This window comes from Falco rusticolus, chromosome 2 (genome assembly GCF_015220075.1).
Source record: "Falco rusticolus isolate bFalRus1 chromosome 2, bFalRus1.pri, whole genome shotgun sequence".
NCBI classification, from domain to species: Eukaryota; Metazoa; Chordata; class Aves; order Falconiformes; family Falconidae; genus Falco; species Falco rusticolus.
The window spans coordinates 25,174,496-25,201,467 of record NC_051188.1 but is presented as its reverse complement, the minus strand read 5'-3'; the positions used below and the strand labels follow the sequence as shown (position 1 = coordinate 25,201,467).

Here is a 26,972-nt window from a genome sequence, read left to right as displayed (position 1 = left end):
TTTCTTACAATAGCTTGTAATTTGTTCCACACTTATAAAATGTTTTATTCTTGTCACTCACAATGAGATTTGTGTAGGAAGATCTATCTCAGACGTGTTTACTAGTAACTGTGTAAATTTGGCTTCTAAAAAATGATGAACCACTTATGGGTTCTTCATAAGTTTTTATCCTATTTTGACTATATAAACTGGGAACTGATGCAAGAAATTATAATTGAAATTATTTTGGTGAAGTGCTCACAGATACAAGGACAACTTGTAGACCTGAGGTCTGCAAGGTAGGTGACTCCTGTATGAGTAGCAACATGTTTGTTGGAGCTGCTGCTCTGAAAATTGGTCGCTTGAGAGTGTGGGCAATTTTTAACAGATGACAGAATATTTATTTCTTAGGGCAAATGGTATGTCTCAGAAATGTATTATGTAATTTAATAGCTAGGTTGAGCCAATTGGTTTTCTACTGAAGGATTATTTGTTTGTTCATGGAAGTAACTGATATTTTACTATTATTTAAAAGTTCCTGTTGTGAAGGTATCTGTTTATTAATAGTGGTTGATCAAACAAAAATTTTACAGGAAGAAGACTAAATATTTGCTAACTACAATAGACTGAGTGAATAAATGTTATTGAACTTACCAGGTGAGAGTAGGGGGTCTTGCAGTATTTTGGTGAACAAATTTAAGGTGTTTTCTAAAACGTAACAACTTTTAGACAAATAGTAAGAGGTGGTCTGTCTTTACATCTGTGTAAACTGCAAGTTACTGCTGGTCAGTTTTTTATAGAGCAATAGTATGGGGCGTTAGCGCTGGCGGGATGACTCTGGATGATCCAGAAAAGATATTAAAAATAATTATCTGCCATCAAACTGTTTTCTGAAATATTCTCTCACCAATACTATAAATACATGATTTAAATACAAAACACTGAGCTTTCCGAATATACTAACAGCAAAACTGCTAGCTTTGGAAAACTGCAATTAATAGTACTGCTGCTCTAAACCTGGTACTGTTTCTATGGAAAAAGTCTTTCTTAGCAATATGGAAGGGGTAGTACTTTGTAAATGAGACAGTAGAGACAAAACATTCCTGCTGTAAACAATGTATTTCCATTTGATGCCTAGTACTCTGTTTCAGTACAGAAAGAACAGCAGAGCTGAAGAATGAGAATCACATTTTTCAGTTTTAGTCCTTTATCATTCATGGATAGTGACAGAGAAATCCTGTTTGATTACCTCATCTTACATTAGAGATTTGACTTCCATTGAACAAAACTTTACCTTTAACTTACACATTCTCTTAATTCTTTTGCAGTAGTATATTATTTTCCAGTTTGGGGGGGGACCACATACAGATTCTTTTGTCAGCTTTTCAAAGCCTCCTTCTTTTACATCCCTAAAAATAAGCTACCTGAGAATCAGACAGTTGCTGTTAAAGACCGGCAGCAAATTTGTCCTCTTGTGAAGGGGAGCAGCAGAAAACGGTCTCATTTTGATTGATTGTACCCAACAGCCTGGAACTGCTCTGCAGTGCAGCACACTCATGATCCTGGTTCCCCGATTGTTCTCAGCACAGATCCTGCTGGGTTGCAGCATGAGTTGCTCCTTGCTCACACACCTGGTTGCTCTTTGGAGGTGAACCAGGTGGGGGAATGTTGGGCAGTTGGTCTCCTACAGGCATTGCATTCAGTGTGGCTAGGTACCTGTGGGACCAGAGTTAGGACTCACATAATTTAAAAAGTGTCATGTGAGTGGAGCCATCAAGTGAGATCTCCCCAGGTTTGGGGGACAAGGAAAAGTGGATTTGGAAGGTTCAGAGTCTGTAATTTGAAAATGAGAATTTTTTGGGTCTCTGTTTAAGTTAGAAAAATGAATGTGAAATAAAGTGAAAAGATAGTTTTAATAATTTGAATAAAACCATTTCTCTCTCTGAAGTAGAGGTGATTCAGTTTCTTGATATTTAGGAAGGTGTACTACTGTTTATTAGTTCTCCAGTTGTGTATAGTAGCTGTTAAGGAAACCCCTTCACATAATAGCTGGATGTCTAATTTAGCAAAATGTAAAAATGATGCAGCAGGTGGTTTTAAGAAAAAAAGAATTAAGGCCAAATGTTTACCATAAATCACAGAAAAAAGCTTTAAAGAGATAAAATTCCAATGTTTTTATCTTGCAGTTCACATTAAAAATATTTATGACTTGCCTTTATTTACAGGGTTTTTAAAATTCTCTTACAGTGCCCTGTTCAAGTGGAGACAAGGTTTTATGGAGATCATCAAGAAAAGGGATCTTGGAAAAATAGAAGAGCAGACTACCAGGATCAAGACTGTTCACCTTACCCAGTGTCAACTGGAGCACGACCTAAAACTGATGTAAGTAGCTAAAGCATATTTATAACATTCTCTAGCTGACTACAGTAACCTCAAAATTTACTGTTTATCATTAAAAATTGTCCTTGCTTTTCTGAGAGGTAATATGTTCTGCAAATATTAAAATACACGGTGGAGTTTGGTTTGCAAAACAGGTACAGATAAAAGTTAAGTCAGTCTTGAGTAAATGAGACTGTGGGGCTGTGGGATTCATCTAATCTGACTTTAGATGACACTAATGAAGACTTCTACATTTGAACGAGTCACTTGGATTGCCTTCTCACAGTCAATGGAAAGAAGCAGGTGCTTGTAAAGAGTAATATCTCTTGTCTGGAGGTTGCACATGGTTGGATTCCGGGCATCAGAGCCACTACTGCATCTTCATTTCTTATTTTATTCCCTATTTTTAACTGATAATAGAAATATTTATTTTGGGCTTTTTCACAAGGTGATGCTGTAGTCTGCAATCCAAGTCTGTTAAAATCAGAAGGTTTTCTCAAAAGGCTGTGATTCACTTTCTCAATAGCTAATTGTAAGCTATTTTAGGGTCAGTGTCTTGGTTCCAAAATGCAGATGGGTTTTGTCTCTCTGTTTTAAATTATTTGAGTGCCAGCAGTGTCCATGATCATCACACAACATAAAAAATGGCTGCACTAGATTAAATCAAAGGTATTCATAGTCCAGTATCCTTTCGTTGGCAGTGGCCAATGCTAGATGTTCAGGATAGAAGTGCAAGAACAGGATAAAGAGATAGCAATCCATCTCAGCTTCCTTTGAGGTATTTATCATGCAGACATGTTGAAGCCAAACACTGTATTGCAATTTTGTAATTAAAAGCCCCCAAGGTCTTTTTTGCTACTAGTTCTGTCTTTTGTATTAATTTCTTCTTTTGACATTCAAAGCGTCTTGTATCAATGAGTTTCAAAGTTCTAATTGTGGAATATGTGAAAAACCACCTATTTCTTGTAAATTTGCTACTGGATTATTAATTTGAGTGTAATTCTTGTACTGTGAAAAACGGAACCTTAGGAATCTTGTAGGAACTAGTGAATACCTGACACTGGATTGTTTTTTTAAGTGTGTCTGACTGTATTTAGTGGTATTGAATTTTATCTGCCTGTTTATCTTGCACTCATTCAGCATCCTGAAGTCCTTTTGCAGCAATTGGCAGTCAGTTTTTGTTTTTATTAACCTCTGTAATTTAATATCATCAGAAAACTCTATCCCTTTTTATTCCTCCATTTTCCAGATAATTTATGAGTATATTGAACATACATCTGTGAGACTGTCAGGTAATATCTATCCACCATAAAAGAATGCAACCAATTATTCCCAACCTTTTTTTTCCATCTTAGTTAGCAATGAAAAGACATTTTTACTTCTTAACATCTTTTTTGTTGTTCTTCCTTGACAGCATAGTTTAAGTCTGACAGAAAACTTCATCAGAAGCTTTTTGAAACGGAAGTACATTGTATCAGCCAAATCACCCATATCTGCATGATCATTCGAAGAACTTGGCTTACAAAAGCCATACTTAAACTTCCCTGTTAGCCTGTGTTACCATCCATGTGTTGTCTCTGTTCTTAAGCACGCTTTCTGGAAATTTTCTGCCATGCATATCAGTCCTGCTAGCGTCTCATCCACAAACAGCTTGAGGCATTTTCAGATATTGGCATTGTATATGCCACGCTCCATTCCTCCAGTCCCAAAGGCAATAGATTTTAGCAATAATTACACATTTATGTCAATAGCTCAGCAGTTCTTTTTCTCCTGATGAGGTGCTTATTTCAAGTTATCTACGCAATATTGATTAAAGCAAAATCTATTATACTAAAGGTGTCTTAAAACTCTCATACTGTTCATCTATTAAGGAATGATATGCATGCCACCGCACAAATTCCGTATTTCATTACGTGGGCCTACTTTTGATCACTAAAATCAAAATTCAAAGGTGAGCTCCACTTGGTTACTGATTGAAAAATTATTGTCCTCCCACTAGCTATTTCCTTTCCTTAGAAAATAAGCTTGTTGTTTTCCATTTCTGTAAAAGTACAAAGCTTTATTCTGGTTTGTCATGGTTCTAGTTGAAATAGATAGTAGAATTCAGTAAAAAGATAATTGCCAATTTTATTTGTTTTTGCCTTGGCCAAATGTTTGGGCATGTGCAAGTATCACTGCTTAACTACCTTCTTACTAACACTATGTAAATATTTTTGAAGTGATGTTGCAGTAATACTGTTGTTTTGGCTAGAAGTGTGCGGGAGAGCAGGCAGAGAAAGTAAGTTTTGGGTGTTTTTTTCTTCCTTTTCTGAAGTCTACATTTATCTTTTTGTTGATATTCAGGAAATACTTGTACAATAAATAGCAGTTCCGTGCATCTTCCATCGGTGCAGTCCATGTATTGTATCAAACATTCTTGTAATACTGTAGGAACAGCAGTGTAATGCAGAAAGTACTACTCTTGCTTAGGGCACTCTCTAGTCTAGAAACCTACTGAAGGTACAGAATTCTTTTAGAAATTAATGGGCTGGTTTTTTAATTGACCAGTGCTTTAAATTAGGGATAAATTTTGAAACTGGGTGTTTGAAAATGTCATTCAGGAGAGCAGATTATTCTACTTCCTTTAAAGTGCTGCTTTTGGTGCATGTGCTGTATTGCAGGTGAATACAAATAACACCATGTCTAGCTCCAGGCGTGCAGTCTGCATGAGTCTGTCATGTCTCTCCAATCCTTAAGATACAAACTTTTCCATATTTTTTAAAAAGGGCATGCCAAAGTGACGTTTATTATAGTAAAGGAGATGGATCCAAGTGACAAAAGGCCTAATTCCTTCTGTGTCACACCCAGGTTGCATCCATTTAACTCCCGTGATCCAAGTGGTATAATATATTACTTGGGAGTAACACAGAGATAGATCAGACTCGTATTCTGATGAGCTAGTCTTTCTTCTCTTGCAATTTCTTAGGAGCAAAGAGGACAAAAAGAGCTTAACTGTCGCCCAGGCATTTAGAGAACCACATACTCCATGATCTAGTAAGGTTAACAAATATAGTGAAGACCAATGTTAGAATTAACAGGAATGCTTTCATTCAGGAGCAATATGCAAAGAATTATGCAGGACACAGTTCTTCAGTTCTCAGTACAAGGCAGTGATGTTAGCTGCCCACTTTCATGGATACCAACTAGGGTGACAGCTTAAAAGGTGCAATGAAGGTTTCTTTGGCAAACGTGTCACAGTAGGTATTCTGTTTATAAGTCGTTAAAAGATGACTGACACTTGTTACAACATTTTGATAGAGTAATAGTGAAAATCACGGGTTTAGGGTAATGGTGTGTCATGTCATGTCTCCCCTCCTTCCTTTTCCCACAAAGCATGTTTCACTGAAACATTATATGTGAGGTACTAAAGGAAACACGTATTGAAGATGCTGGGGAAGTCAGGTGCCTGAGAGACAAACACCAAAGTTTCACCTGACAAATGCTGGCATTTGTAAGTGTCCACATCTACATCACAGAGATTCCATTAACAAAGAGAATAAAGCACTGCTACAGCAAGAGCCATCTCACACTGAGGAGTTGCCTGAATGTAGGTCACTTGTTTGACATGCTTTGTGCCTTCAAAGTGCTGATGTTGGTTGAGTATCTGAAGAGGTGACTGGCTGAGGCATAGGTGCTTAGAGCGGGGTAAACTAAATCCCTCCCATGACGTATAAGTTATAGTCTGGCATTTGATGGGCAGTGCCTGCCTCTCCATGCAGTGAGCAGAGCAAACTGTGAGATCCTGATGGTCTAAGTTATGACTCTAATACCAGGTGGTTTAAAAACCCCATCAGTCAATACCCTCTAGCTCTTGCAGATAACACAGTATCTTCTGCAGTATGTGCTCTCTGAATTGACAAAACAAAGCTTCATATATTGGTTACAAGGTGGGCTTTTTCCTGTATCTGTAGTAAGTCTGCTTTTATGTTTTCTTTTTAAGTACAGTTGATGAGCATAGTTTGATTTCTTATGCTTTAGTTCCATAAATAGCTTGAGTACATTAAGCTAAGAGGGCTAAAATGAACCATTTTATAGGTTTGGGCCTTTTCTTAACCTGGATTCTCAGTCTGGTGCACTGCTTAGCCACATGAACATATAGGCTGGTGCAAGAGAGGGTCAGAGTGGCTGGGGATGAGACAGGATGGTTGCTTCTTTCAGCATCAGCGTCAGCTTCTAGTAACTTAAACTTTGTGGACTATAGTTTATCTGTGCTAAGCTGCTTGATTCAGAAAATGGGAAGTAAAACCCTGCTTTGTAACCCACGTGACTGTAACCCGCTGTGATTCTTTTAAGGTGTTCTTTTTTTTTTTTCTTTTTTCTGAGAAATGCTAGATAATGCTGTAAACAGTGTTTCAGAGTTTAGGTCAGAAGTTTCAGAGGTGTCTGTTATCTTCTGACACTGTTTAGAAATGTAAACCCAGTAATACTGTAATCTGTTACTATAGTAGTCATTATCTCATTGTTTATGGCAGCATGATGTTTGCCTGACCCTTTCACATTGTTTGAGGCCAGAGAGATTCAAAAGTAAAAACAGCTGAAGGAAAATCAGTGTTTCTCATGTACTACTTGTTAAATGTTGCAGCCCCTGGACCAGCAGGGATCAGATTATTCCATTAGTGAGCATGTGGCAAGCCTTTTATCAGATAGCTGCAAACGTCCAGTGCAGAAGGAAGTTATAGTGTGGCAACTCATAACAGTTTGTATTTCTACTAAGCGTTCTTTCAGAATTTGGGGATCTTAAAGCATTTACAAACCTTAGGCTAATCCTTCATTTCTCCATGAAATATGTAAGCAGAGTCTTCGTTTTACTGAGATTAGCAGATAAGTGTATATATAACCTGGCTCTGAAATAAGTTTAACACAATATCACTGTTGGACATGGCCATAAATTTATCAGTTCATGGTACAATTTACAGCAGCAGTTATGTCCGTTATCTAGTAGGGTATGTTTCCCTAGGTGAAGATTAGGCAGATCGTGCTTTCCTTGGACCTTGCCCCCTACTGACAAAGTTGATAGTAAAGCCTGGAGAAGACTAGTGCAGCCTCTGGGCAGAGACTTCTTACTTCAGAGAGCTCTCTGCCTATTCTGTTGTCAGGCCACTTTGTACGACCCATGAAGTACAATAAGATGAAATAAGAAGCCTAGACCTGAGTGATGGAGGCATAGTGTTTGATGTTCTGCTTTCTTACAGAGATGGTGTGCTTGAAGGCACAGTTATTTGGCTTTGTTGGAGCTGAAGATTTCTGTCTATACTTTGACTGAATTTGCTTGTAAAAGTATCATAGCTCATGCAGATGAGAGATGCAGAAATCTTTGTAGAAATTGGATCCTCACTGACTTCCTCAAAGTCATACTGGTTGGTTGCAACGTGGTCAAGAGCAGAATCTATACACAGTCTGTGTTTTTGCTACCAAACCATACTTCCTCATAAAGAGTGCTAACCCCAAGTGTTCCCATTCTTACAAAAAAGAATGTCAAACTGTGTCCTTTAGTCACGTAGATTGTTTTCCTGTGTGTCCTTAATGTTGACATAATGATGTCAGCAAATTAGCTTTCCAGTGTAAGTGCAGGTAGTCTGAAACATCATCTTTGGATAATTTTTCTTCTTGCTTTCAGTACTTAGTACTGCTGGGACAGAGACATGGTGGAAGTCAGGTAAAGTGACCCACTCTGCTTCCACTTGTACCCCATTATGGTGGATTCTTACCTCTGAACGCGGTGGTCAAATGCTCCTGAAAGACAGAATCTTTCCTGCTTTAAGATTAACTAGTTTCTTGGTAGTAGAGGAATTCATCATCCCAGGAAAAGCTGGTACTAGCTCTAGCAAAACCCAAGCTAATAGGGAGTGAAGGGCAAATGGCTGGCTTCCTTCCTTCCTATTTTTAACAGCAAGAGCCAGGTATTGTGATATACATAACTAATACTCCAGGCTTCCTCATCCACTTTGTTTCTGGTTCACCTGACAGCACTGTGGCCAAAGTCTGTTCCCAGCAAGGGCTGGTTGCAAACATAAGAGCCCAGCATAGCCCCTTCTCTTTTCCCTTTTGTCTTTAAACCTTCCTCCCATCAGCTGTCATCTTCACACAAAGCTGTCTCTGAACCAGGCAACACTGTGCTTATGCATTACGCTAAATCATGATGCCATGATGAGTTCAGAGAACAGGGGAAGGGGAAGCTCCGTATAAATTTTAGCATTGCTTAGTATAAGTATTTTGTATGTGAATAGGTAAACTTCAAAAACTTCTGGAAGGAAAACTAGCAAATTAAAATCTCATCTAATACATCTTCTAAACAGTCCTAAATTCTGGTTCTAAATTCTCAGTCTGCCCATCTCTGCAAGTCAATGAAACCTCAGTAGAAACAGGATCAGACTGTGTGAATCAAGAAAATGTGAATATACCAAAACAGTGAACACTAAAAATCCATCTCACTGAGCAATACTTGAGTGTCTGAGTAGCATTTACAGGACTGATGCCAAAGACTGTCTGTCTCAGGGGTTCAGTTCTGATGGTGGCAGGAGGAGACATTGAATTAGAAAAGGTAGGTGAATAGTATATAGTTACTGAGTTTATCAGACCTGGCTAATAACAAACTGTTTCATTATACATTCTTACTGGTCTTTATATCTAAAATTATCATCAGGAAAGAGGTTAGATGGCAAATTGGTGGACCACTGCCTTTCCATTTTAGAAATGGCATCTTGAGCTGTGAGTCCCTTTTAACAGTGCTTAGAAATTTTAAACTTGGCATTGCAATGTTTATATATATATATAAAATTGTAAGAAATGCTATCATGTTATTATCAAATGATGTTTTGAGGGAGGACAGGTTTGTTACTTGTTAATTTTATTGCAGCTTCTCCTTGGAATCTGGCTTTTGCATTTATCTGATTAGAATTAAAAAGGGGTTGTTTTATTTGCAATTTCTTTCTGTTCTGTGTCTTCCCTAACACAAGAACAGGCCAGAGAAACAGAAGCTGGCCCAAACACACATAACCCAAAAGCTTTTGCAAATGCACACTTACAGGTCATCTTATTTATTCTGATTTACCATGTGCATTTTTGAATTGTGCTCAAAGTGTTTTAGTGAGGAGACCCCAGTGTCTTGCACCATAACTATTCTGCATACAGATGGTTGGTTACCAACGGGGTTGTTTTATTTCTTGGTGGTAGTAATCGTGAACTCCAAATGGACTGAAAAGCCTCTGTCATCTTGATTGATGAGACTCTTGAGATGTTAGTGTCTGTTCCAAGGAAATGCAATCTTTTAGATCATTCTGATTCATCTAGGAGCAAATTGTGGTGTGTTTCAGAACTGACCACAAATTTTTATTGATTAGTTTGTTTGGTGAATTTCACAATTTTCTGTAAGTAAAATACATAACCTACTTTTTTTTCTTAATTATTTGCACAATTCCATTTTTTCTGACAAAAATGTTGAAATCTGCTGAAGATGATAATCCTAATGTAGCTATTAAATGAATTAACAGCAATTAAAATTACCTTGGACTGTTATGGTTAAATCACTCAATCTATGAAAATATTTAATTCTAAATTACATTAATGGGTTCCTTTTTACACAGTATTTTGCATCAGATTATTTTAATTTAGTTTTCACAAGGATTATTTGGAGGCAAGGTACGTGCTTTGTGTATTTATTTTTATTTAAACTTACTGAGTTATCTGTGTAAGAAAGGAAAGAGCTTCTTTACCCTTATTCATAAAATGGCTTTGAAAAATATTTTTATAATATTTTATTATTCTTGGATGGATGTGGACAAGATAATTTATATGTTTTTTTTTTTGCATACAATATAAAGTAAAATTTAAGCTTCCAGCTCATTTTGGAGCAAAGTCACATTTGATGTAGTTCAGAAGGTATATGAAGTCCAAATCTGTATTGGGAGAATGGAACTGGTTATTTTTATTGCTTGGCATTACATGGCTATTTATGTAGTTCAAACTGATAATGTCTGTTTATGTTGTAAGAAAACCTTTGAATGAGTAAGTGACTGCGGGAACAGTTGGGAAATAGGGGTGACCCACCTCTGCAAGGGCAGCCAGCAGGTCCACAGGGGACAGCAGCAGCTGGGCTTCATGGTGATTTCACTAAAACCCTGTGAGCAGAGACTGCCAGTAAAAATATATTGAGTGAGCACTTTTCTGAGCCAGCCCAGTCCCTGTCTCGTAGTAACTGTCCCAAGCTCACTCAGTGAGACTTGCCATCTAGGTCCAGCTGTAGTGATGAAATGAGAGCTGCAGATGGGCATGGATTAATTAGTATATACACCCGAAATTAAGCCTATGTATGCTACTTGGCTTTTATAGACTTATTTACCTTATGTAAATTGAAATATTCAGTATTCTAGAATGACTTCTCTTGTTATGTTAACATTCACGTCTTCCAACTGAATTATTTTGCAGAAACTATAATGCCAGGTACCAGTACTCGTCAGTGCTGGTTTTTGTATTGTGTTTCTGATAACACGGACTGTTTGCAGGAGCACAATCACATTTCATAACAGTGCAGTCTTACTAATCATAGACAGTAAAATTGCTGACTTACACTTTAGTGCTAGTACCCAGACTCCGTAATCCATTGCTTTTCAAGGACAGACTGAAATTTCCTGGATCTTTGTCAGTGCATGTGGGATGCAAGCTGTAAAAATAAGAATCTCTGTAAATGCATAACAAGAGGTGATCAGGAACATACCAGTAAATTATACCATGCATATGCAAATACAAAGAGACATAACCTTACTTCTATCCAGTTAACTTTATACTTGACAAAGTGCAAAAGGGAAACATTTTCTCTCTTCTTCTGTTTGCATGTTTCATATCAGCAGTTTTGGGCTCATGCTTTTAGATGCAACACACTGTTTATTTAACTGGGGGACAGTACAATTTCCTACTGTTTTGTAGCAGCCACAGAAAAGACAAAGTGATAGAGTGCCCCAGGTCCCATGGGTGAGATTGGCAAGCATGTGCTGGATTGGACCCTACCAGACTGTCTGGTCTGTTTTTGTTTGTGGGATATGTTGAGCGCGGTTTTCTTCAGGGAGGTATGTGCAGTCGTACCTTATCTGCCTACCTATCTGTCAGGTTGTTGCTTACTCTTTTTCTGACCCTGTGGTATATTAGTTACAACAGCGTGGAAAAAAAAAAAAAAGAAAAGAGTGAATATATTCTATGTGTAGAGTTTTATCAAAGTCATTTCTCTTCCAGTGTAGCTATTACGCATTTCACTATCTTGGCCTCTGTTCTGGAACTTGTCATTCTTATTCAGGCAGGGTTTTCTCAGCTGCTTCGCATGTTGATCGGATGGTGCACAGGATTGAGCTAGTGCCTTTGACTTTTATAATAGCTGTTCTCAGCAAGAGGAAAGTGGAGAGATTCAGTATTACCAGAGGTGCATAGTTAAAAATGTGTCTTGCTTGGACTGTCAAAGTGTTTCTGTGGTGCTTTGGAGCTTGGGTAGTCAGACCCCTAGTCCCACTTAAGCAGTGGTGCAAAGGTCTCTCATAATACAAGCCTCCAGGCTCTTTGTACTCTGGAGAGCTTGTAGGCTGCTCTCTCCCATTTCCCACGCTAGGGAAGAAGGGACTTCCATCTATAACACACCAGGGACAGAGGCTGGCACAATGTGTAGGGAGAGCATTTTTTATGCAAATGAATGCAGCAAATCATGCATCCCGTCTCGCTAACAGAGATAATCCCTCTCAAGGTACAACTTTCTCTTGTGCTTTTGCTGGGAGGAGGCATCTTTGCCCAACAGCCACCCGTTTGTCCTGGGATGTACAGTATCTCGCAGTACTGAGGTGGGATTATACAGCCCTTTGTGTCAGTGATGTGCACTAAAGCTGGCAGGTGCAGGAAGGCCCAAGATTCTGCTTGACCTGAACAGTTTTTTCAGGCAGCTCTGTTTGGTTTTTTTTTTTTCTCTCAGGTGTACCAAAACATTTCCCAGGACTTTCATTATCAGTTTCTGTAACTGCTTCTTTTTCTCATTAATTAAAAAGAAAAAAGAAAATAGAAAAAAAGGTAGATATATATGCATATTTGATATATATGTGTATATATATACACACATTATATATACATGTGTATATCTGTATATACATTTTTATATATGTGGTTTTGTTGGACTTGAGTTTTTTAACAGTAACTCCCTGTACAAGGGTAGCTTTCTGTATGGTTCTGGGACTGAACTGTGTTTAGCTTCTCCAGAAGCCTCTATGGAGCTTCAGATCTTCTAGAGAGGGATCAGGGCTGCACACCACTTAGTCTCCGATTCAGAGTGAGGCCTATACATGTGTCCATGGGAAGTCGGGAGTATGGGGCAGCTGTACGTCCCCAAGTCTCCCATTGACCCAGAGTCACCAAGCACATCCAGAACCAGATGAGGTGCAGGGCTTCTATAAGGGGGCTTATAAGAAAGATGGGGACAGACTTTTTGGTAGGGCCTGTAGCGATAGGACAAGGGGTAATGGTTTTAAACTTAAGGAGGGTAGGTTAAGACTAGGTGTAAGGAAGGAATTTTTTATGGTAAGAGTGGTGAAACACTGGAAGAGGTTGCCTGGAGAGGCTGTAGATGCGCTGCCCCTGGAAACGTTCAAGGTCAGGTTGGATGGGGCCCTGAGCAAGCTGATGTTGTTGCAGATGTCCCTGCTCACTGCAGGGGGCTTGGACTAGATGACCTTTAAAGGTTCCTTCCAACCCAAACCATTCTGTGATTCTACACCCCCTGCCTTCAATACAGTGTGAGAGCTCAGCTCCTCAGGAGCCTTCATCATTGTTCTCATGGAGCTCCATCTCAGCTCTAGTCTCAGAAGAGAGTTACCCCTTGTAGAGGAATTATAGAGGACTGTATGAAAAATTTATTTGTAAAAAGGTTGTAATGATTGTTAAAAACATAAGGTATGAAATGTTAAGAAAAAGAAAAGAAAAAAGGGGGAATTGTAGAGGAATGAAGCTGGGTTAATTATCATTGATAATATACAGCTGTGGGCTGGCTTCAGGGGTGGCGGGTTGGTCGATGTAGATAAGGTGCAGCTGTGGCTGGTTCCGTTAAGTGGTTGAGAGCCGAGGAAGAAGTGGGAGAGGAAGAAGCAAGAGAAGAGAGAACACGTGCCCTGGATGAGGTGAGATGAGGAGAAGGCAGCAGAGGGACTGTGTGAAGAGTATGTTGGTATGAGGTGGTGAAAGACCTTGTTGCAGCTTGATAGTTTGGAGAGTGCCATGACAACCCCTCACTCTCTCTAAGGTCTGGAGAGTTACCTGCAGAATAGAGAAATAACTACTGGGTCATGTAAATGCACTACTGGTGAGGCCTGCGAAGTGGGAGCACAGGAAAACCAAGGCTGGAGCTGTTGGACCTGAGACTCTAAGGTGAAGTGAGCATTGGGATTTTTCCTGTTCCAGGCTGGAGAAAGTTCAGATGTGGAAGCCTTGCTGCTATAATTGCCTGGTGTATGCACAGGAAAACATACAAAAGCTTCAGAAAAGTTCTATTTTTGCTTAGTGTACGGAGGAAAGTATGACTTCAGAAAAATTGTTTGCAGAAGGTTTCTATCTAGCTGCCATTCAGGTGGCATTTTGGTAAATTGGCAGAACTGAACCTGAAGTGATGAAGGAGTGATTTTGAGATGAACTGCTAGTTGTTAGATGGGGCCTGCTGATAATCCACAGTAGGGGAAAGGTCACACATTATTTGAAGCAGCCAAGTGTCATAATTATGACCTTCTTTAAATTGGCATTACATGGTTTAAGTATTACAATGACTAATCATTTGATACAAAACCAAAATTCTCAGAAAACGAATGTGCCTGAAGCTTCTGCATTGAAAAATGTCCTAATGCAAATTCTCGCATGAGCTTTTAAAGCAGAGCTTGAGAATGTTGTGGGTTAGCCAGCATGCTGCAAATTAAATTGTAAATTTCCAGAGGTACTTGTAAGCCTTACAACTTAAGCTACAAATTGGAGCTTGCATCTAGGACTGAATCTGGACTGAAACAGAGTTAACACAGCCTCGGAGAGGGAACTGGAGCAGCCTGTAAGTCTGAGAGACCTCAAGAGGACTTCTAGGCTATTCCCCTATACAAAATCAGAATCACCTATACCACCTTGAAAAAAGTTTGTCTAGCTTGTTTTTTAAGACCTCCATTGACAGACTACAGAGCCTGTACAGATGCTATGCCTCAGTACTGCGCTTAACATCAGAAAGTTTTACTACTATGCTTGTTGTAGAATCTTCTTGTGTCCATCATCAATATGCAGAACAAGTTACATTCTTATTCTTTCCTTTGTGCCTTCCTTCCTTAAGTCAGTCTGGTTCATTTGGCTTTTTCTTGCAAGTTCTGGTTTCTAGACTCTTTGTTCCATTTAGTGTCTTGGCCTGCACACTAGGTGTTATTTTGAGCATGCTCAAACTAATTATGTATCTCACAGCTTCATCTGGGGGAAAAATAATTAAAAAATAATAGTTTTAGCAATTGAGGCTGTAGCAGAATCTGGGCTCTTTGTAACACACATCGACTGGCAAGTTGCATAGATGCAGAGGTGGATGGTGGTATGCTATCCTCCATCAGCCAGCCATCACCTGTGCTAAGAAAAAAGTAATTTGGAACTGAGAGGCGGATTGTATGGTGATGACCCATCTGGGAATAACTGAAAGGGCCTTCAGATGGAGGTAGACTTGCAAATTTGATGGTCCATATTGAAGAAATGTGTAGTACTCTGAGTGTACAGAAATCTAAGAACTGAGTAAGTCATTAGCATTTTCTATTGAAAGGAGGCTGCTTGTTTCTCAGCAGAAAGGTTTCATGAAAATGATGAAAAAAAAAAAAGGAACAAAATAATGAAGATGGTAACTAGGCAGACAGAAAGTCAGAGAACCTCTCCTGTTTCTTAGTATTCATCTTCTCCACAATCATGGTTGCAAAAGTTGTTTCCTATTAATGGCATTAATTCCTGTAGCCTGCATGTCCTTAGTCCTAGAATGTCCTAACAAATGTGTGGGAGCTTATTTGTGTAACTTGGCCAAACTTGCTCCAGGGTTGTGCCTACCATACAAGGGATCTCCGTGCAGATAAATACAAAATCTATCAAAACCCAGTTACTGCCAGCCAGTGACTCCCAGGAAATCTGCAGCCTGATGCAGGGGAGAAGGGGATCCTGGTCCCTCTCCGTTTCCCAGGCTGCATGCCGCCGCAGCCGGCAGCGGCACAAGGTGCTTACTAGGTGGGGTTTGGTTGGTTGGTTGGTTTGGTTTTTTTGGTTGTTTTGTTGTTGATGGAGTTGGCCTTGATTCATGTATGAAAATAGTTTACCAAAGGTTCTTGAAATTTCAGCGCAGATAATCTGCCAAATGAGTTGTGTCTTTTTTTGTTTGGTTGGTTTTTTTACAAAAGCGCTTTCTGGCTCTGTAAGTTATCCCTCACTCCTTGTTCGGGCAGTGCAGCCCTAACCCACCTGTGCTTTGGTGTCAGACAGAAGTGCCTTCCCAGACGAGTGGGAATTCTGGTCTGTACAGTCGGAGCATTTAGAGATGCAATATCCCCTACTCCTTCAGACAGTTTTCTGCCTTGCAGCGGCTTTGCAACCAGTCTTTCCATCTGTTTGAAGAGTGAATTTAGTGAGAGCTTAGGCAACTAATGTAAACTTGAAGTCTAACGTGTTGTGAATATATCCCAGCTTTTTAATAGATGCTGTTTTTACCAGAGAACCTGGTTTGGGTGATCAAGAGTGTCTCGTTCACCCCAGTCCTAGCCCTCATTCACCCCAGAAAAAGAAGTTTTAGCAATAAATGTTTATAATGAGTTTTGTTCTCCAAGCCTTACCCGCACCAAAGCCTCAAGGACCTCTTGCCTGCTTCCTTTGGGTGTTGTTTTCTGAAGGCATATCTGGACCTTCACCAAGTATTTGCCTTTGAGTCCTTTTTCCACAGCAGGGATTCAACCCAGCGTCAGGACTGTCTGGTTCCAACTTGACAGAAACTTGCACAGTTGTTTGCTTTGCTTGACTGGGGAGCCTCCTTTAGTCATAATCTCTTTGGGAGTTTTGGATGATAGGTAGCTCTGAGTCAGTTTATTGACATTTCTTTCCACAGGGTATTTTTTTATTAAGGTCTAGCAGAAGAGCTACCTTTTCTGCTGACCAGTGGTCTCATATACACCAAACCGAGAATGCTCCTTAGGACATTTAGCTTGAATATACTTGTTGTGCTCTACTGGGTGGCCTGTTCTTTTATGCTGAGAGAGACTAATTTTGGTGCTAAACTGCCCAGCTGTGTGTGCTCTGTGATGGGGGGTCCAGCTGCTGGGAACTGATAGAAATCTCATCAGCAAGAATAGCTTGTGCCTCATGGGAAATCAGAATGTTCTCCTGCTCCCCACAGTCCTGGCTAGCCTACATATCGTACCTGTGGCCCCCTTGCTCTTGGCTGGCATTTTTCCACACGCTTACTGCCCAGCAGCCACCTGCAGTGCCATTCATTTAGATGTGGCAAATCAGTGTGTGGTGAGTTTTGTTTGTCTCACACAAAGTACATTGGGACAATTATTTTTTTCTTTTAACTCCTCTGGAAGTATGTGGCCAAGGTCCCCACTCAGTCACTGCATGTGACACAAGATTGATCTTTAGTGGAGAGTCTTACAAAGGTGGTTGCTGAAGGACTCACTCAACTGTTTCCACAGTAGCTATGGTGGCGGTGTCCCAGGAGTGTCCATCCCCAGTCTGGGCAGGTTTCCTGGGAATGGTCTGAGAGGAGGCACTTCTAGTTTATTCGCAGCAGGTATAAGCATGGTGTGATCTTATCTGAGAAGTAAATATCCATAATTCCCAGCAAATTTGAGATAAAGTTGACAGTGGTTGAAGTTCAAGATGATTTTTTTCACCATATCTGAGGTTCACAAAGTCAGTGGTAGGGATGAATTCCATGGCTTAATGCATGATCTCAGGCTAAACTAAAAACCCACAGCAAGGACTAGAGGAGGTCCAGACTTCCCTGACAATAAAATCCTCTGGTCTGGTCTGGCAGGAGCAGGCATTGATAGGAAGTACATGTGCATGGTAGGGATGCTTATATCAAACAAGTCTGTGGTAGGTCCATCCCCTGGTTGCACTGTCACAGGTGCCTGTTTTCTTCTAGTGAGAATTAGATTTATCTAAGTACACAGAAGAACCATTACTAGGAGTTTGTTTCATGTAGCAATGATAACAACTGGACAGTGAGGTTGGTTGGTTGACAGCGAGTATGACACTTATCAAACTGGAAGGGTTCCCCCCACCCCCCCCATAAGATATATCTTACTCTAAGATATTAAAAATTATGTTAAAAAGGTCCCCCTGGCTCTGGGATTAATTGTTGGTATCAGACATTCTCTGGCTCTGAAGACCTCAGGGTCATCATGTGGGAACAAAAATTACATACCATATGGCAGGTCTAAAATATTTGGTGATTTGAAGAGAGTATTTGTTAAAAACAAATTTTACAGCAAATAAGGCTGTAAATTCTCTACAGCTTTGAAAAATCACCATGAAAGAAATGAGTACAAAACACTGCCCTGTTTTATGTACCCTGCCCTGCTTCTTGAATGTAGGTTTATCAGTGAATGATTATATTATTTTAATTGTACAAAAGCATTCATCAGGCTTTTTCAACTATAAACTCTAATGATGATTAGCATTTTAGTGTGGGGACCTGAAAGCATTCTGAAAATATGACTGAGTTCGCATCCAGCGTTTCCTGGTGGGCACTTCTGTAATAATATTTTTCATCTGCTTCTGGAATTTTTGCATCCCCTGCTTTCTGTGTCAGGGGAAAAACGGCCACATGCAAAGAGGTGAATTGCAATATTTAGGTTTTCAGACCTAAGAAGGATGCTTTGTGTTCTTCATTATCTTCATTTTGCAGCTGGAAGGCATAAAGGCAGAATGAAAATTATTGCCCGGCATCCTCCGTGAAGGTCTCACAGTACTGGAAGGATCAGCTGGATCTTTTGATCTTCAGTCCTGCACCATCAGTCACAAGATTGCCTTCCCTGCTGTGCAGAACTCTCTTGTATACTCCAATCAATGCTTGCTTTGTTTCTTCCTCCCTAGCCGAAAATATACAAAATAACATTCTTTATAATACCATTTACTCCTTCAAAGTTACTACAGTAAGACAAGTCTTGAACCCTGCTGCCTGAGGCGTTCAAGGTACTGTTGACAAGTGTCCCAGTAAAATCAGTGTATTTGCGCTTTATAGTGACTTAGCATCCCAAAAGCATGGTTGGCATCCAGTTTACACCCTGCTTGGTGCACAGAGGCTGTGTTTGCAAAGCAAGGATTCTGGCAACTAAGAAGATACCTCACTTGGCTGGAGCGCACTGCTGAGGCTCTTAAGGGTGACAGTTCCCCTGGTTTGACTGAAAAGTATACGCGTGGTAGGCATTTCAACACAGCACGTTCTGGGGCACCCTGGTTGCCAGTGTGTATCACCTGGCCATTCTCATTCAGCTGGATCAGCATTTAACCTGCTGGAATTGCCTGTTGTTTCTTTTTCTTTGTCTTATTATTTTTTTGTTATTTTCATTCTTCAGAGTCTAAAAAAGGGTAAGTGCAAGCCTAAATGAGGCTGCTGGGACCCACACATTTAGTTGCACAGATCAGCCATCTGCTTTGCATGCTATACCTTTGCTTCTTGTTATATACTTGTTACGGGAATATTTATTCTGTCAATGACTAGCTGTTTGCTCTTAATATGCTTCCATCTGCATATAAATTTGTTAAACCACTCCCCTTAGGCATATGAAAATTTGGCTTTCCCTTTAAGGTGTCTGTAACTATGCAATTAGATTTACCAGATCATCATCAGGATGTTCAGCTCCTGCCTTTGCCACAGGATGTGTGTGTGGAAGATGGGCTGGGAAAAGCAATTTACACAGCTCCTCAGGTGTGGAAAAGGTGGAGTTATAGAGTGACAGCTGGTAGAGCTGGAACCTGTGTAGCAATTTTTGTGGTCTTAGAGGTAACAATATGGTGGAAATAACTGGGGAGGAACCACAGAACTTCTAGTAAGGGCAGTGGATTGCTAGGAATGACGAAATGGCCCTGCCACATGGTGCGTGCCGCATGCCTGGCAGAATTGCTTCCACTGAAACTCCCAGTGTGCTTTGATGGGAGCTGTGTGAGGAGAAGACCCCTTGAGGGGCTTCCTTGTGGGAGGATCCAGAACAAGACCGAGTTGCAGTTGAGGGTAAGAATGAAAGGTTCTGATTTCTGAATTATTTAAACTTTTTAGAGTTGTGCAGTTCCTGCACAATAAATAGGAAGAAAGAGAAAATGAAGAAAAGATGTTTTGAGACTTAGGGGTTTGTTTGTTTGCTGTCTTCTGGGTTTGTTTTGTTTTCCCCGCAGAAAATGACTCAGAATAATGTATTTTCTCACTAATTCTGCTCCTGTTAAGTTCTGACTTTAAATCCTAAGATGTGGGGCCAGATCCCCTAGCAGCATCCATCTTAACATTTGGCACATGGTACTACTTTTCTTGACTAACTTGAACTTTCAGAAATAAAGTGCTTTTGAAAATTAATTAGATTCTCTTTCTTGTGCTGATCAATATTGGTAGCATTTTGTCTATGGGAAACTTTATCCCAGGAGCAGGATTTTTTAAATGCTTACCAGAGACTGTCAGCTATCCCTGATGAAACGATGTGTTCAGGTGTACCTCACTTTAAATAATTTTTAAAATAAACACTTTGCTTTGCCTTGCATATGAGTTATGACCCTAATGACTTCTAGTTCTGAGTTTCGTTTCTCAGCGTTTCCCCTCCCCAGGCTTCTCCTGATGATAATGCTGCACAGTGTGGGAATGAGCCCAGGCTGCCTTTTATTCCTATGTATTTACCTGACATTTTGCTAATGTGCTGTTGTGCTGCTTTTTACATTGAAAAATAATGCCCTGAACCTCCTGTTGTGAAGATCAAACCCCACTCTTCAGCTGCGTATATAGTAAAGCAAAATCTCAATCACTGAGAGAGCTAGGCACGTGGGCTGTTAGGGGACAGAGAGCGAAAGCAGAAGGCATGGTGGCTTACTGGAGGCTGTTCAGTCTCTGCAGAAGTGCGATGAGCTCAAGCAGGCTTTGGCACAAAATTGTAAGAGCCTTGAAGAATGCAGCGACTCTGCTGATGCCCTTGGTGAAGGCATCTATTTTCTCTGTTTAGCTCACCTTATGCAAGAAACTCTTGATGAACTTTGTCTATTGAAAGCCAGAAGATTGACCAGGGTATTTCAGGCATAATAGCTTTTATTGTTGAAGACTGTCTTCCTTTTCTTTTTTTCCTCCCAAGAAGATGTTGATGAGAGTTGTGGCTTGTTTGTTCTCTTTGATTCATGGCTTCTGAGTGAGTATCTTGACATTATATGGAATCCTATCATTTGCTGGCTTTCCAAAGGCTCTCTGCAAGTGTTTTTCAAATCACCGTTACATTATAGGCTTGCTGTTGGGACCCATAATTTAAGTCCTAGGCTTAAAACTTAAAATTGCTTTGTTCATAACGAGAAAGCAAGCGACATTCTGGCTACTTGAATATTTGAGAATGGTGTTGTGAACACGATGCAAGAAGACCCTGTACAAAGGAAAGCTGTAGTTCTAGTCCTGAAGGTTTGGGGATACATTTGTTCCCATGGAGGTCAGCAGGAGTCCTACAGCAATGTCTTCAAGACCTAAAAGCATGGTGCCTAGGGAAAAGTTCAGCAGCACCAGAAACACCTAGACCATTCGTTCTCAACTTTTAGACAATTGACACCTCACTGGAGAGTATTGATAATGTTTTGTCTTGTTGTTCCAGGTCCTCACAAAAATCTCTCTCAGGTCTATTGTATCTCTTCTTTATTGTCCTTCTTGCTCTGTGATTGCCATCATATCAATCCTGCATCCTTACTTCTCCTTTACCAGCGCTGCTGACAGATCCAGGACTGAGGGTGGGGTTACAAACCTGACTTTATCTGGCTGACATCACCCAGAACCATTGGGGTGTCTCTGCAACCATGCTGTCATGTGATTCTGATGTAGGAATACATAACACAGACATCCAAGGTGGCTTTGTATGGATCTGTATGGATCTGACAGAGCTTGTTCCTTCCCTTTCTGTGTTTCATCTGTGACATGCTTGTGGGTCACCACTGAGATCCACCTCATCTGTCAGAAAACCCTGAATGAGAGTCCTTAACATTTTAACTCTGTTGCAAGTGATTTTATAGACATGGAATCAGTTTATTCACAGTGGAAAATAATTTATTTCTGTGTAGTGAATGTGCTGCTTCAGAGAAATTAGAAATAATTGCAGAAAAATTAGAAACAATTTTCTGGCAGGTGGGAAAAAAGTTAATTTCTGTGAAAATCAACAGTAAAAATATTTTTAAAGTAGACTGTATTTTCTTTGGATCCATGTACCTCAACTGAAGAATTTCATCTATAGCACTTGATATAAATAGTGTGATAACACTTCACAGAAGCTCCACTTATCAGGGGAATTCCAACTTCTTACAGAGACTGAAGCATGCTGGTTGTCATGCCATCCTTGTAAATATTTTATGTTGGCTTAAGACTCAAGGGCAGACATCTATTTTTACTTAGTGTTTGTGAGGAACTATGAACCTAAAAAGCTTTTGGTATAAAACATTTAGCAGTGGCAAAGTCAGTTCAAAGCTGTCTCCGGAAACAGAAATTGTGATACAGCTTTTTTGTTTGTTTTTATATTATATTTAATGTTTGCTATACTTCTCTGGTAAACATGGCTGTAGTAAATAGTTGTTCCAAAAACAACGTCTATTCAGCAAAGTAGCTTGGAAGTCAGAGTTCAGAAAGCATAGCCTACCTTTCCTCTTAAAGCAACTGCTTTGCATTAACATCTTTAGCAGTAACTTGCCTTTTTTTTTTTTTTTTTTTAAAGCAGCTCCAGTTTAGTATTGCCTGCCTGCCAAAATAATAGGACTTGTAGACTGGCAGACAGCTCATTACTAATGTATTTCCTATATTGTCTAGTGTCCCAACAAGCTTTCCTGGATATCTACCAGTTTTGCAAAGAAATCACATAAAGCTTCTATTTGGGACATAATTTGAAGTTCTTAAAACCAGAAAAAAATGTCACGTGCTCTTGATTAAAATGAGAAAAGTTTGAGAGCTAAAGACTTTTAGTGTGCAGATAACAACCAGTATAAATGCTGAGGTGCCTGAGCTGCATTGCCTGCTAACAGACTCCTCAGCTGCATCCATGTATTTGGAAATGGGGCAGAGAGATCCAGTCATTCAAATACTTTAAGAGTCTTTACCCAGCATTAATATTTATTTTAGAATTTTGATTTCAATAACTTAATGCTCCTCTGTGTTTCCCTGGCAGATGCTCTAAAGCCAAGCACGTTACCAGCTTGAGTGGCCATACCTACTTGTCACCTTCTGCCTGGGTTAGCGCAGGGCTTGACTTGGTGCCGCTGTGTGAGGCTGGCGTGTGACATCATTACTAATTAAGTTTGAATACAGAGCTATGTCTGAGAGCCAAAGGAAGTGCAGGAAGGAAGCTGAGTGTCAGTGAGTCATGTCATATGAATGCATGGCAAGCAGTTATTGATAACATACAGCCAAACCACAATGTTGATTTTGGAAGATTTGGCATGGGAACTAAAAGCAGCATCCTGACCTCAGTTGCGATTTGTTTGTATTTAGATTTCCAATGATGCTGGTTTGGTTTTTTGGAAGAATTGTTTCTTTTCAGATACTCTGACTTAATTTATCTCACAGTTCTTGCTAGAACAAGGACCCTTGGGGAGTTGAATGTTTAATCTGTGTGAACAAGGCATCAGCATTTTTCTGAAGACTGTCTCCCATTTTCTGTGTGAAGGAAAAATGTCTCTTTAGTGGCAGGCACCCTGCCTTGTAATTTCCGTTGTGTGAGCTTGGACATCTGTGCGATTATCCTCTGGGAACACTTGCAGCCTGACACACATGCATCCAGTCTAGCTATTTTTAATCACTGCTTTTCAAGTGTCTGTAGTTGAGTTTGGTGACATGAATGGGAATAGTGTTTTCCAAATTTGAGTCCTTTGGTATTTTCTTTTTGTAGTCCCTCAACCCCGCTAAAATCTCCAAGTATCATAAAGGTTAATCGCTTCCAACTGTCCAGGAAACTTCATTAGAAGGCTTGAAAATATTACAGTGCCCACAGAATTTGAATGCAGAGCTGCATTTGAAGATTATAATATCTGATTTCCGTGTTAAGTGTAGCCGTACTTGAATATAACACACTGGGAACCAGGTAATCTTTAAGCTTTTTAAAAGTTACTTTTAAATTAAAATATTATTGTTTGTGGTTTGGCTTAATTTATAGGAAAGGTGATTGTTCTGTACCAGCAACAGTTACTATGAGAGTGGTTCATTTTGCTGGAGATTTATCCTGGTAATTTTTTTCATTTTACTCTCTGGGACAAAACTGATTCCAGGTAACAATCTGTTCCTTACTTATCCCTTTCTGTCACAGCCCCAGGGACTGTACCTTTACTGCCTATCTTACTACGAGGAAAACTTCTGTACCACATCTCCCTTTGTCAGTACATGAAGTAGTTGTGAAACAAGACCTGAAGAGGAATCATCCATTTCAGGTCTCAGATCTCTGACTCCTATTCCACTCAGTGAAAGACACTTGAAAAAAACACAGCATAGTGTTTGGACTTGTGAGACAGTATTTTAAGTGAGGTAACAGATGTAAAATTCAAGGATGATGTAAGTCTCATTGTATTGGTCAAGTCATGAGGAATACATTGTATTACAAGTCTATTTAGACTGGTTGCTTGAAGTTTAATAGAATAAGAGGGGCAAAAAGGATGTTTAAGGGATTGCTGTGACCTATATACTTCATTTCCTTGACTACAGTATAAGATCAGGTAGATCTATGTCACTTATGAGAGATGATTGCGTACTCTATTCTTGAAGACCTCACAAGCTCACTGTGCAACAAGTGCTCCACTGTATTTTAACATTTGAAAAATTATTCTTTAAATGGTAGCCTGAAGTTTTGTTGCACGTTAATTTCCTCTGGTCCTCCTCAGATGTGGAAAAAAGATTATTTTCTTTCTCTTTATGGCATATGTTTGAAAACTGCTCTCATGTTTCACCCCCCTCTTTTCTGAATTAACAATCCTACTTCCATCAAATTTTCCTTGCAATTCATGTTTTCTAGATCCATGATAATTTTTTGTTGCTTTCCTCTAGTCCATGCCCTTTTAGACAGGCATTGCCCAATGCTGAATATTTCAGGTGAATGCAGTTCAACAGGAATCACACTGAAGTTTGTGGAGCTCTATCTGGTGCTGGAGACTGATAACTCACAAAAATAATCCCTCTGGATTCAGCTGAGCCACTGAGCTAAATGCTTCTCAGGGTGAGAAAGGAGTGCAATCCTGCCACTCAGATCTACCAAACATTACTGCAGAGATTATTTTCCTCATCTGTCACTTCAGCCATATTCTTTTTGAATTTCTCAAGCCATGCTTCCATTTTTTGTTGTATGAAATATAAGGTCTTTATTTTCACTTGCAATGTCCTTAACAGCCTACTCATTTCTTACCATATTCTCTGCTTAGCATGCTCACACACCTTCTATCTCTCCATTCCCAAATCCCAAATTCCTAGATTTAAGGAAGTTTCTTTGTGGTTTTTTTCTTACTTGGGGCATCATGATTTAGGAAAAAATTATTTGTAAACAGCCAGGGCTCAGCAACAGTCTTCCTTTTAAAAACTTCTTAAAATCCTGTTTCTGAAAAACTTGGTGGGAGTTGGGCCACTTGTGAATTGCACATGGTAGAGCACTACCCCAGTGCAGTTGTGGCAGTTCTTTGTTCTCTTCTGTTTACATGCTGTTGTCTCGTGTCTCTCTTACACTTACAAGGAAAGATTTTTGGAATATAGAACATCTTTTCTGTGTCAAACGAGAAGTACTTCACATGACAGATTTGTCTATAGTTAATATGATAATACTAATAATACTGTTAAATGTGCTAGAGAGATACAGCCCTATGCAGAGCCTGCTGTTCCTTGTGGAAGGAGCCAAGTATTTTGGAGACAGCTCTTATATCCTCATGTATGTTTTTCCAACCCATAGAATTATGCTTTAATAGTATTTCCACAGGAGAGCAAGGTGAGCCAAGGCCCAGTTATTACAGAGGTTTTTCCATGTAATTGAGTGGTTCAAGAAAATATTATGAAAGATTATCTTGGCAAAAGATGTAAATGTGAAGAGCAGCTGGTAATCCCATGAAGATCCTGCTCATCTATAAATTAATACACGCCGCTGGGGATACTGACAATTTGTCATGGAAGTGAAATGGTTGAGAAGAGGTTTTGGCACTCAATCAGCAAAAGATATGACACTCATAAAAGCAGAACTATATTTATGACATAGTACAACAGTTGATTGGTTTTGGGATATATTTATATTAATATGAAATCCAGCATCTATTTCTGATGTCTTTGTGTGTGTGTAAAAATGGAATTGCATTCCACCGGAAAGAGAAAACTTCCTTTGTTATCTTATCAGAAGAGTATAGCTCCTACCGTAAGAGCTCAATGAAACATTTTTGCATTTTGTGGGGTTTGTCATTGAACAAATAGTTTTCTCATAGCCCTCCTCCTCCACTGCCTTAATTTTACAGCATAATGAAAACAAGATGCAGCAAACTGTAACTGAGCTAGGATCAGAAGAGCTGTTTTAGAAGGGGTAATAGCTGAATGCATAGCTTAACAGTTACATAAATGGAAGGAAGGCCAGAAGATATAAATGTTTCTCATTTATACATGCATATGTACATATGCATATAGATGTAAAGAAAGTATGGTTGCTAAATGTGCCATTGATGACATAAATATGTGTGTGGATAAATAGATCAGATAATCAGGCATCCAGAAAACTAAACTTGCCTTATGTAGTTAAATTAAATGTAGATTTATTGGAGGTAGCTAGCATGAACTAAATATAAGCAGAACTTGAATGCACTGAGCTGAAAGTCCTAAACTTGTTTTTTTGTGACCGTCGGGCAACAGCAATGCTCCCTCCAGGCTGCCCGAGCTGCAGGGCAGCTGTAAGTCCAACATTTTTTCTGGACATGACTTCAGTCCAGGCAGAATGAGATCAGTTGATGTTGTCCAGGGTTGCTGGCAGCCTGTGCCATCTTGCTGCTATGCAGCAGCACTGACTGCAGGTTGTGTGTGACCTGGCACTGAATAAAAGCTTCGCAACCACTCCTCTGCAGTATGCCTTGCTGTGACTGCCTAAATCAGCTTTGCAGCCTGCCTTGACTCAGTCACAAGTCTAACGCATCCCCAAGACTGTCAAATTTGCTACGTGTGCACGGTCGGATTGATGCTACCTATTTTACAGATATATGGTATACAACACCTGTACACGTATTTCTCTTCAGGGACTCCCAAACAGCAATAAGGTAGCTTTATATATTAGTGAAGCCCTTGCAAATTAATACCCATCTCTGTATTCTCTGCCTCACTTCATCCCACAGTATATGCCCTTCCATGGAGAAGC

The 26,972-nt window shown here is 39.7% G+C and overlaps 1 protein-coding gene across 1 annotated transcript in view; it reads left to right on the top strand.

Moving 5' to 3' along the window:
- Window positions 1-26,972, top strand: part of STARD13 (StAR related lipid transfer domain containing 13) — a 297,209-nt gene that overhangs the window by 79,284 nt on the left and 190,953 nt on the right. The window contains exon 4 of the mRNA XM_037375884.1: window positions 2,227-2,361. Coding sequence (XP_037231781.1) covers window positions 2,227-2,361 — 135 coding nt within the window. The remainder of the gene's footprint in view (window positions 1-2,226; window positions 2,362-26,972) is intronic.